This window comes from Orycteropus afer, unplaced genomic scaffold, assembly GCF_000298275.1.
Source record: "Orycteropus afer afer isolate SDZICR_OR568_19922 unplaced genomic scaffold, OryAfe1.0 scaffold00327, whole genome shotgun sequence".
In the NCBI taxonomy this organism is placed as follows: Eukaryota; Metazoa; Chordata; class Mammalia; order Tubulidentata; family Orycteropodidae; genus Orycteropus; species Orycteropus afer.
The window spans coordinates 2,031,745-2,044,302 of NW_006921914.1; the positions used below are offsets into that span (position 1 = coordinate 2,031,745).

The 12,558-nt window shown below is 42.3% G+C and overlaps 1 protein-coding gene across 1 annotated transcript in view; it reads left to right on the forward strand.

Annotated features, from left to right (window-relative positions):
- Positions 1-12,558, forward strand: part of SRPX2 (sushi repeat containing protein X-linked 2) — a 33,278-nt gene that overhangs the window by 18,574 nt on the left and 2,146 nt on the right. The window contains exons 3-8 of the mRNA XM_007952175.1: positions 2,773-2,964; positions 4,947-5,123; positions 5,426-5,552; positions 5,717-5,838; positions 7,148-7,327; positions 7,667-7,800. Of these exons, the coding sequence (XP_007950366.1) occupies positions 2,773-2,964; positions 4,947-5,123; positions 5,426-5,552; positions 5,717-5,838; positions 7,148-7,327; positions 7,667-7,800 (932 nt within the window). The remainder of the gene's footprint in view (positions 1-2,772; positions 2,965-4,946; positions 5,124-5,425; positions 5,553-5,716; positions 5,839-7,147; positions 7,328-7,666; positions 7,801-12,558) is intronic.

A 12,558-nucleotide genomic window follows, 5' to 3' on the forward strand; every position in this document is an offset into this window, starting at 1 on the left:
GCTCTCTGGTTAGCAGTCAAATGCCTTAGGCACTACACCACCAAAGCTCCTTTTTTTTTTTTTTTAAAAAAAAAAATACCAGTTAATACTGTTGTTGTTGTTATGTGCCATTGAGTTGGATCCAACTCATAGCCACCCCTCCTTGGGTTTCTGAGGTGGTATCACCATGAAAGTAAATTGCCCAACCCCTTCTGAGGGTGACTGGTGGGTTTGAACCACCAGCCTTCTGGTTAGCACTCAAGTGCCTTAGGCACTACTCTACCAGAGCTCCTCCAGTTAATACTATTATTATTCAAATTTACACACCAACATCTTTAGTCTGAAATTGAACAAAAATGCAATCAAGATGTATTGATTATCACTGGTGATTGGAAAGGTTAGAAACAAAGAAGAATCACTGGCAGTTGGAAAACAATGGCCTTGGTGATAGAAATAACGCTGGAGATCACATGATAGAATATTGCAAGACCAATGACTTATTCATTGCAAATACCTTTTTTCAACAACATAAATGGTGGCTACACATGTGGACTTCACCAAATGGAGTACACAGGAATCAATCCACTACCTCTGTGGAAAGAAGTGATAGAGAAGCTCAATATCTTCAGCCAAAACCAGGCCAGGAGCTGACTGTGGAACAGACCATCAACTGCTCATATGCAAGTTCAGGTTGAAGCTGAAGACAATTAAAATGAGTTCATGAGAGCCAAAATATAACCCTAATTATATCCCTCCTGAATTTAGAGACCATCTAAAGAGTAGATTTGATGTATTGAATACCAATGACCAAAAACCAGAAGAATTGTGGGATAACATCAATAATATCATCCATGAGGAAAGCAAAAAGTCATTAAAAAGACAGGAAAGGAAGAAAAGACTAAAATGGATGTCAGAAGACATTCTGAAACTTGCTCTTGAATGGACAGTAGCTAAAGAAAATGGAAGAAACGACGATAAAAGAGCTGAACATATTTCAAAGAGCAACTAGTGAAGAAAAAGTCAATTATTACAATGAAATATGCAAAGACTCGGAGTTAGAAAACCAAAAATGAGGAGCACACTTGGCATTTCTCAAGTTGAAAGAACTGAAGAAAAAATTCAGGCCTTGAGTTGCAATATTGAAAGATTCTATGGGCAAATCTTGGCTGAAAGCAAAGAATATCAGAAAGAGGTTTGCTTGTGTTTCATTGACTATGCAAAAGCATTTGATTGTGTGGGTCATAACAAATTACGGAAAACATTGCAAATAATTGGAATTCCAGAACACTTAATTGTGCATATGAGGAACCTGTACATAGACCAGGAGGCTGTCTTTTGAACAGAACAAGGGGATACTGCATGGTTTAAGATCAGGAAGGAAGTGAACCAGGGTTGTATCCTTTCACTATACTTATTCAATCTGTATGCTGAGCAAATAATACAAGAAGAGTGTGGCATCAGGATTGGAGGAAGACTCATTAACAAGCTGTGACATGAAGGTGACACAACTTTGCTTGCTGAAAGTGAGGATGACTTGAAGCACTTACTGATAAAGATTAAAGACTACAGTCTGCAGTATGGATTACACCTCAACATAAAGAAAACAAAAATTCTCACAACTGGACCAATAAGCAGCATCACAATAAATAGAGAAAAGATTGAAGTTGTCAAAGATTTTATATTACTTGGTTCCACAGTCAACACCAATGGAAGCATCAGTCAAGACATCAGATGACGTATTATTGCACTGGGAAAATCTGCTGCAAAAGACCTCTTTAAAGTGCTGAAGGGCAAAGATATTTCTTTGAAACATGTCATGGTATTTTCAATCGCCTCATATACAAGTGAAAGCTGGACAATGAATAAAGACCAAATAAGAGTTGATGCTTTTGAGTTGTGGTGTTGGCAAAGAATACTGAAAGTACCATGGACTTCCAAAAGAACTAACAAATCTGCCCTGGAAGAAGTGCAGCCAGAATGCTCCTTTGAAGCAAGAATGGTCAGACTTTGTCTGACCTTCTTTGGTCATGTTGTCAGGAGGGACCATTCACTGGAGAAGGGTATCATGCTTAGTAAAGTCAACAAAAAAGGGGAAGGCCCTCAATGAGATGGATTGACACAGTGGCTGCAATGATGGGCTCAGGTATAGCACGGATTGTGAGGCAGGTGCAGGATCGGGCATTGTTTCGTTCTGTTGTACATAGGGTTGTTATAAGTTGGAGCCGACTCGACAGCACCTAACAACAATTCTTTGCCAGATATGTGCTTTGCAGATATTTTCTCCCAGTTTGTGGCTTGTCTTTTCATGTCTTAACAGTGTCTTTCACAAAGCAAAATTTTAATAATTTTTATGAGGTTCAATTTATTGATTTTCTTTTCCTGTATGGATTGTGTTTTTGATGTCTTATCTAAGACCTCTTTGCCTAGCCTTAGATTCCCAAGATTCCGTTATGTTTTTTTTCTTCCTAAAAGTTTTTTAGTTTTATGTTTTTCATTTAAGTTCATAATCCATTTTGAGTTAATTATTGTATAAGATATGAGTCTTAGGCCAAGGTTCCTTTTTTTTTTTTTTTGCCTCTAGATTTTCAATTGCTCCAGCACCATGAGTTGAAATAGCTATCTTTCCACCATTTAATTGCTTTGGCATCTTTGTCAAAAATCACTTGAGCATACTTGCGCGGACATTTCTGGTATCTCTATTCGGTTCCACTGTTCTGTATGTCCATCCTTTCACTAATAATCACACTGTCTTGATTTCTGTACTTCTAGCTTATGTCTCTTTTATTGCTACAGTCCCCCGATGGTGTTATACGTTAAATATCCAGGATGGAGAAGCCACATGCTACTCACCAAGGGGAGGAAATTACCACAGCAGCCTGGGCACTCGCTGTGAACTCTCCTGTGACCGAGGTTTTCGATTGATCGGTCGGAGGTCGGTGCAATGCCTTCCAAATCGCCGTTGGTCTGGAACTGCCTACTGCAGGCGTAAGTTGTATGTGTGCATATGGTGATGTGTATGTGTGAGAGGAGCCAACCAGTCAGCCAGCCACATGAAGAGGATACTATGTCCTTCTCTCAGGTGCAAATTGGTAATTTCCCATGGGCCCGCAACAGAACTTTTCCTCATCCTAACATTCTAGCTCGTTTTCTCTCTCCATGGTCACTGCCCCAGAAACATGGGCATTTAAATCGCAGCCAAACCTTCTGACCAGGGGAGCCCAGGAGTGAATATAGGGAGCTAATGCTTGGGCCTGAGGCCTGATGTAGCCCTGGGTATTCTTCTGGTGTTCCCAAGGATCTGTGACCTCAGGCTCTTTCCCACTTGGAGTAAACTGCTGTACTTTCTTGCATATAGAAGGCCTTCATTTTCATTTTCTTTTGAAAGTCAACAAGAAGAATCCCTAAGGCTAGAATGTGAGGATGTTAATATAGATGCATTCTAAATCATGTCCTTCTTCAGCTACCCCTTTTAGCAGTTAAGCTTTGTCTCCATCTGCCATCACTGAAAACCATTTTTAGGACACCCATGTATGCAGGGCCCTGTATCGGTCACTTCAGGAGCTTACTCAATTCCTAAATTACCCCCAAGCTGCTTATAGAGTGATGGAATAGAAACCCAATTATGTGCATATGAATGCAATGTAACTGGACACAGAAATTCTGACCTTCAGAGAGAAATGGGATTGGTCACAAAATACACTATGGAGAGGAGAAGCTACCACACACCTTCAGGTGACTGCAATTACTTTGCTTTAGAATTTAGACCTCATCATTTCCAAAACAAATTTGAATTATCCTTATAAAATTAAAATGATATAAGACTATAAATTTAAAATGAACATCAAACCAATTAAAAGAACGGAGAAGTACAATATTTCCATGTGCCCACAATGAGTTAATTGCTACATTTGAGCACTCAATCTAATTTTGACCTTCCTCATGGGAGACAAATGGGTGAACTCATTGGATCTATCATTCTCACTGTCATATAATACTAAGCAAACAAATTCATCTGAAGAGACAAACCTTTTTCTTGGCCCTGATTGCAAGGAGGTCACTTTTTTCATTGGTCTTTACCTAAGAGATATGGGAAAACTTAATAGACAATAATCTTCAAGTCTGGTATATCTAACAAGCAAAATGAACATAGGTAATACAGAGTATTTATTCAAAGTTCCAACAATTAAGCTCATGCAGGGATAGAACTTAGACAGCCTAGGGAGAATGTTTGGCTAGCCTACTTTTCTCATGTATCAAGTATCTCAAACAAGACTTTGGCAAGCACACACTCACAATCAATTCATGGTGGCAGCTTCAACCTTTGGCACATGTAATGTCTAAAGTACATGGATGGCTATTTAATGGAATACCATCAAACCTGGCCCTACAGGCACTGGTCTAACTTGTATTCTTACTTGGACAGAGGGCCAACTGTGAGCCCCAGCTGAGGAGTGCTGGTGGCAGCATAAAAATTATACTCAAAAAGGAGCTTTGAATTTGCTCATGGGAAATTGGCATTAGAAAAGAAGAAAACAGAGAGTTTCTGAGACCCTAAGTGAACCCAGGGGTTTATAATGCATCATCTTTTTTAATCTGCACAACCATCCTATGAGGTAGCCCCATTGTACAGATGAGAACACTGAGACTTAGGGAGATGAGGTCACTTGCTCAAAGCCACAGAGCTAAAAAAAGGTGGAGCTAGGATGCAAATCTAGGTATGCTTCCAAAGTCTATGGATTTGGACAAGTGATTTACTTCTTTGAGACCCCCAAGAGCACTATTGTACTTTATAATAGGAAAATAAGAAAGCAATTAGAAAAAAGAAAGGCAATTGGGCACAAAACTTAAGGGCAGTTTGGGTAGGGTTTCTATATCTTTGCCTATCTCTGGTATGGTTCCACCTGTGCTAGATGCCCAGGTATCACCTCTAGATAGGCCACTGAGCTTGCCACTTGGTTCTCTCTTAGAGGTGAGATGCCACGCTTTGCCATTTATCACTAGTGGCACCTATACCTGCACAAATGGAATGCTTCTTGACTCCCGCTGTGACTACAGCTGTTCCAGTGGCTACCACCTGGAAGGTGACCGCAGTCGCATCTGCATGGATGATGGGCGATGGAGTGGAGGCGAGCCTGTATGTGTAGGTAAATGCTGATCCCTCCCCGTTGTCCTGCTGCAAAGAACCCACCTGGTGTAATATCCACAAAGGGTGTGCAATTCTTACTACTGAAGGAAGTCCTGTTCTCTATGAGGGTGGCACATTGGGTACATGTTTAACAAAAGACTTACATCCCCTGGAACTAGGCTTCCTTCCATAGTTTCTTTGAGTACCTTGAACTGAGAGTGTAACTTTTACCTATGCAGTGGTGTAGTATTGCTTCTACGGGTCCCCTCTAGTGAGGGCAGGGAAACCCATGAGTCAGCACTTGATTTCTGACCTTGGCAGACATAGATCCCCCCAAGATCCGTTGTCCCCACTCACGTGAGAAGATGGCAGAGCCGGAGAAGTTGACTGCCCGAGTATACTGGGATCCACCATTGGTGAAAGATTCTGCTGATGGTACCATCACCAGGTGAGCTTGAGTAACAAATGCCCCTATTCCTCCCAGCAGCTTCTCCCAGTTCCTCAGACTGTCCATACTGAACTACACAGGATTAGGCTCCAGTGATGGTGTGTCCCAGACCTTAATCCAAAGACTCTCCTTCCTCAGTGGCTCTTTCACCCTGTTTCATGCAGGGTGACACTTCGAGGCCCTGAGCCTGGCTCTCATTTTCCCGAAGGAGAGCACGTGATTCGCTATACTGCCTATGACAGAGCCTACAACCGAGCCAGCTGCAAGTTCATTGTGAAAGTACAAGGTCAGAAAGAATTCTTCCAGTTCCACATTATTCATTATTCTTGTTCTATCTACCATGACCTTCTAGATGCCAATCACAACCCTCTCCTCTCCATGCCTGAAATAGCCACACCACATTTATACTAGATGAGGGATAAGCAAGTCCACTATTCAGGAAATCAGCATTAATTGTGCATACACTTTTCAGAAACCCCAACGCCTCAACAAGATTTTCCCATTCTCCTAGAGCTACATAAAAATTACAAAGATCCTCTATATCTATTTTTTGACTGCCTAACCCACTAGCCACTCCTCAGAAGGAAGGTTGGGCAATCTACTTCCATAGTGAAACCGCCTCAGAAACCCAAGGAGGGGTCGCTATGAGTTGAGGCCGACTCAAGGGCACATAACAACAACAACAACAACAATGATCAAATCTAATCAGCCTTCATTCTGTCCTTCACTTTTGCTGACATTGGTGTTGTTGGTTGCCTGATTCTTCTTTGTTTGATGTTGCATTGTTTTGTTTTGCTATTTTCATTATAAAAACAATTAATTGCTGAGCATTTGGAAAATAAATATGTAAAGGAGAAAAATCTATTACCCCACTATCCAGAGACAATTACTGTTAATCTTTTGATATTTTTCTTCTAGTTTTTTTTTCCTATGCATACTTTTAAAACATAGAGTTGAGATTATACTGTATACTCTTATCTTGTTGTTGTTGTTATTGTTAGGTGTTGTTGAGTCAGCTCTGACTCATAGCGACCCTGTGTACAACAGAACGAAACACTGCCCGGACCTGCACCATCCTCACAATCCTTGTTATGCTTGAGCTCATATTCTATCTTGGATCACATTTTTTCAATTTTCCTGACAAAAGTAATTTTCCCATGTTCTTTAAAAATTCTTCAAAATACTTTTAAAGGCAGGAAAAGATTCTAACCTAAGGATTTTTCATAATTTGCTTACCTCTTCTCCCACTGTTGGACATTTAAGTTGCTTATGATTTAACTTTGCTATTTTAAATAATTTTTTATACAGGGAGTCCATAAAGTCTGGATACAGATTACTTTAAAAAAAAATAGTCAAATCTTTTGACAACACTGTGTACCTGTGTTTTCAAACTTTATAAACGCCTTTGTCTGAAAAATTTAATTCCTTAAGAAAGGAAAAGTCTAGCTCCGTCTTTGGCCATTAGAAACAGAGAGAAGTCATTCATTCTGATCACCCTGGATCTCCTGATCTAGAAGGCCCAGTACAGGCACCCTATTAGCCCTTCCTTCCTAAGAGAGACACCATAGCCCCTAACTTAAGCTCCTCGCTAACAGTGAGACGCTGCGCAACTCTGAAACCACCACAGCATGGCTACCTTAGCTGCACTTCAGCAGGGGACAACTATGGTGCCACCTGTGAATACCACTGTGATGGGGGTTATGAGCGCCAAGGGACCCCCTCCAGAGTCTGCCAGTCCAGCCGCCAGTGGTCAGGATCACCACCCATCTGTACTCGTGAGTAAAACAGGAAATGGGGAGAATGGGCATATTGATCTGGGTACTTTGAAGGATATCTCCCCCTGGCAGAGGGATCCAAAAGCAATGTGTATGATGTGGGAACAGGGAGTTCTGAAATGTGTTTATTTTAAGGACCAGTGCTACCCCATAGAATACTCCTACCCCAAGCAGAGTGTTTAAAATCTCCAAGTGTTCTTTTGGGATTTCCTCCAAGGAAAGGGAGAAACTACCATGAAGAGTAAACTCAAAAGATTGGATCCTATCAAGATGTTAAGTTACCCATGCCAGGATGAAGGAGAAGGTCGTACATTGATTAGCCATCTGCTTCTGTCCTAGCTATGAAGATTAATGTTAATGTCAACTCAGCTGCTGGCCTTCTGGATCAGTTCTTTGAGAAACGGCGACTCCTCATCATCTCAGCTCCGGATTCCTCCAGTCGATATTACAAAATGCAAATCTCTATGCTACAGGTGAGATCCACTCTCCTAATAAGGCCTTAGTCCCTTTGCATTTCCCCTAACTCCACCCCATTATTCTCCTTATGTTTTTCCAGATCAGTTTCTCTCTGCATAGCAAACTTATTTCTTCAAAATTTTTGTGGATAGTATTTGATCAATTTTACTGAAGACAAATTTAGCACATTTTAAAGACTGCTATGTTTTTACTGAAAAGGCAATGAGGTCACAGGAATGGTGAATGTGACTTGCAGGGTGTTGGGTGAAGGATGGGAAGGGAATGTGGCCAGGTAGTCTGGAAAGACTTGTAAGACAAGTATGATAAAGTGAAAATGTTAAGAAAATTATGTTCATGTTTTCAAGGAATAATAGTACTAAGTACTAGGTACTGGTCTATATGCTTTATACATTTTAATTTATGTAATTCTCACAACAACCCTTATGAGGAAGATACTATTATTATCCTCGTTTTATAGGTGAGGAAACTGAGGCATCGAGCAGTTAAGTGATTTCTCCAAGGTCACTAGCTAATAAGTGGCAGATCCAGGATTTAACCTAGGCTGTCTGGCTCCAGGGTCAGAAGAAAAGGAAAGCAGGAAAGAATGAAAAGTGTTGTGATATCTTAAATTAGAATGAAGGAGTTACATGAGGATTTTTAACATATTACTAGATACTTAAGGATCCCTGGTGGTGTAATGGTTAAGTGCTTGGCTGCTAACAGAAAGGTTGGCAATTCTAACCTACCAGCAGCTCCGAGGGAGAAAAGACCTGGTAATTTGTTTCCATAAAGAGTACAGCTTGGGAAACTCTACAGGGCAGTTCTACTCTGTCACATAGGGTCCCTAGGAGTCAGAATCAACTAAATGAAACACAACAAGGTACTTAGGCAAAGCCACTGGTTGGGATGGGAGAGGCAGATAGGACAGCATAGATCATTAGGACTTATAAAAACAGACTAAGATGAAGTCTGAAGAGAACTCAGTGTGCTGACAAGGCTAAGAGAACTAGCTCTAGGGAGCTCTAAGGGGTTGGATACTCAGGTGTCATGGATTGAATTAGATCCCCCCAAATATGTGTCTACTAGGCTGGGCCATGATTCTCAGTGGTTTGGCAGTTATACAATGGTCGGATCATCCCCCATTATATGATGTGATGTGATGTGATCAGCCAATCAATTGTAAGGGGATTAAGGTAGGAGTCAACACCCCTTACTCAGGTCACAGCCCTGATCTTATATAAAAGGAGTTTCCCTGGGGTGTGGCCCGCATCACCCTTTATCTTACAAGAGATAAAAGGAGAGAGAAAAGAGCAGAGAAAAAGGGACCTACTACTACCAAGAAAGAAGAGCCGGGAGCAGAGTGTACCCTTTGAACCCAAGGTCCCTGTGCTAAGAACTTCCTAGATCCAGGGGAAGAATGATGCCAAGACACATGTAGATCTCTGAGGAACTCCAGGTCCACAAATGTTGAAGGAGACAAGGACCTTCCTCGAGAGCCAACACACACAGAGAGAGAGAGAGAGCCTTCTGTGAGAGCTGGAACCCTGAATTTGAACTTCCAGCTTCCTAAACCATGAGAGAATAAATTTCTGTTTGTTAAAGCCATCTAACTGTGGCATTTCTGCTATAGAAGCACAAGATAACTAAGACAGAATTTGGTACTGAGAGTGGGGTGCTACACTCTAACAGATACCTAAAATGTGGAAGCAGAATTGGAATTGGGTAATGAGTAGAGGCTGGAAGAGTTTTAAGGTGCCTAATAGTAAAAGCCTAGATTGCCTTGAAAGGCTGTTGGTGGAATTATGGACATCAAAGGCAATTATGGTGAGGGCTCAAAAAAAGTGAGGAGAGCTATAACACCAGAGACAACACAGACAGGGTAAAGCAGCAGCAAAGAAATAGCGGTAGCAGAACCAGTAGACCTGCTGAGATGGAACAGGAGCCAACCCATGGAGCAAGAGAGCTGAATGCCTTTGAGCCGGAGGCTTCCTGGTGGAGTGAGGTGCCTCCAGGCACTTATTGGCAGAGCTAAAGAGATTTACAGGAGCTCTGGTAGCATAGTGCCTAAGGCACTTGACTGCTCACCAGAAGGCTGGCGGTTCAAACCCACCAGCCACTCCTCGGAAGGAAGGTTGGGCAATCCTACTTCCGTAGTTATACTGCCTCGGAAACCCAAGGAGGGGTCGCTATGAGTCGGGGCCGACTCGACGGCAAACAACAACAACAACAACAAAGAGATTTACAACACCTGCCCAAGCAGGGAAGAGGCCTGTGCAGCCCAAGAGGCCCAAGGAGATGAGGGTCTAAGAGGCCAAGTAACCAGAAATAGAAGCTGAAGAGACAAGAAGTGCAGGAAGGAGAGCTACCTCAGTCTCAATTGGGGGGAGGGGTCATGACCTATTGGGCCTCAAAGGGTGGAACCATGGCCTACTGGGTCTCAAAAGGTGGGGCCATGGCCTCTTAGGTTTCAGAAAGTCAGATCTTCACCAACTCAGTTCCAGAGTGTGGGGCTGCCATTCATGAGTGATAGGAGAATGGGGTTGAATCTGCTGCTCAAAGCTGAGAGGGCAGGACTGCCATGCCCAAGAAGCAGAAGAATGGGCCTGCTGGGGCCGATGAGGTGGGGTTTCCACTCAGATGGACTAGGAGAATGGGGTCGCCCAAAGCTAAGGGAGCAGAATTGTCATCCCAGTGGGCCTGGAAGGTGAAGCTGAAGCCCAGGGCCACAGGGCTTCCACCCAGAATGCAGAGAGCATGGCCAACACCTAGAGTTTTTAGGGCAAGACCATTGCCTAGATGGTCTCAGAGGACAGAGGATTATTTTCAAGCCTTAAGAGCTAGTGTAAATTGTTCTGTTGGGTTTTTTACTTGCTTTGTGCCTGTTATCACTTCTTTCCCTCCAATTTCTCCCATTTGTAATGGAAATGTCTACCTTGTATTCTAGATTCATAGATGAAGAGAAATTTTGCCTTAGGATGGAATTTGGATTTAGAGTTAATTAGAGACTTTTGGCATGATATGATGGGTGAAAGTGTTTTACAAGTGGCAAGGACATGAATTTTGGGGTAACAAGGAGTGCAATGTCATGGACTGAACTGTATCCCCCTAAAATATATGTCAACTTGGCTGGGCCATGATTCTTAGTGGTTTGGCAGTTATGTAATGATGTATTCATCCCCCATGATGGGATCTGATATGATGAGCCAATCAGTTATAAGGGGAGGAAACACCCTTACGCAGGTTATAGTCCTGATCTGATGTAAGAGGAGCTTCCCTCGGGTGTGGCCTGTATCACCTTTTATCTTACAAGAAATAAAAGGAAAGAGAAGTGAGCAGAGAAGGACCTACTTGCATCAAGAAAGAAGGAGCAGACAAAGAGGTACCTACTTCTACCAAGAAAGAAGAGCTGGCAGCAGAGCACATCCTTTGGACCCAGGGTCCCTGGACTGAGATCCTCCTAGATCCAAGGGAAGACTGATGCCAAAACACATGTGACTCTCCAAGGAATGCTGGGACCACAGATGTTGAAAGGAGACAAGGACCTTCCCCTAGAGCTGACAGGGAGAGAAAGGCTTGCCCTAGAGCTGGCACCTTGAATTTGGACTTCTAGCCTCCTAAACTATGAGAGAATAAATTTATTTGTTAAAGACATTCATTTGTGGTATTTCTGTTATAACATCACGAGATAACTAAAACACCACATTAGAGAAGAAGATAGTTAGGGATTTCTAAAGGTTGAATGAATCTTAGAAGTTGCAATGGATTGAATTGTGTACCCTCCAAATATGTGTTAGGATCCTAACCCCTATCCCTTTAGATGTAATCCTATTTGGAAATAGGATTTTCTTTATTATGTTCATGAAGCCATATCAACTTAGGGTATGTCCTAAACGTAATCACTTCTGAGTTATAAAAAGAGCAGATTAGACACAAACATACACACATGCTGGGGAAGATAGATGCCATGTAAGAATCACCAAGGAGCCAAGGAAGGCCAGGCTACCAAGAAGGGAGGAATCAACTAAGTGTTGGCCTTGATTTGGACTTTTAGCCTCCATAACTGTGAGAAAATAAATTTCTGTTCCTTAAAGCCACTCACTGGTAGTATTTGTGTTACACAGCCCTAAGATTTAAGTAGCCAAGTTAAGATTCAGGGGCCCATGAAGGAGGTAATTTCACCAGAAAGGATGAGCTGGGGGATCTAAACCAAAAATGACCTACTCCGCCAGGGATCCGAAAAAGAGAGAGAAAGGCAATAGTTCAGCTTGAACAAGAAGCAAGAACAAGAAAATGAACCAGCCAATGAGTACAGTGATGCCAGGGGTCAGGACAAGAAGAGGAGCCAAAAGATTAAACAGGAATGGTGTGCCAGGATTGTTCAATGCTTCTTTACCTCTTGCTCAGGGTAACTGGCTAATAGGTACAAGACAAGGCAAGACAGAGAATCAGGGCAGGGTTACAAGTATGCTGTTCATGGCCAGGAAGGCTGCAAAGAGTAATGAAAAGAGCACTTGGCACTATTTGGGAGAAATCTTGGAGATCGAGAGAAGGCCCTAATGATGTAGCCTAGTGGTGAGGAGAATAAACTTGGGCAGGCAACCTCAGACCACAGTCTGAAAACATCTTCGCTCAGCATCTTACTGTCATGCAAAGTTGGGCAAGTTATTTCCTCACTACAGAATAAGAATAATACTACCAAGATTCGCTTTAGGAGCTCTGGTAGCATAGTGCCTAAGGCACTTGACTGCTAACCAGAAGGCTGGCGGTTCAAACCC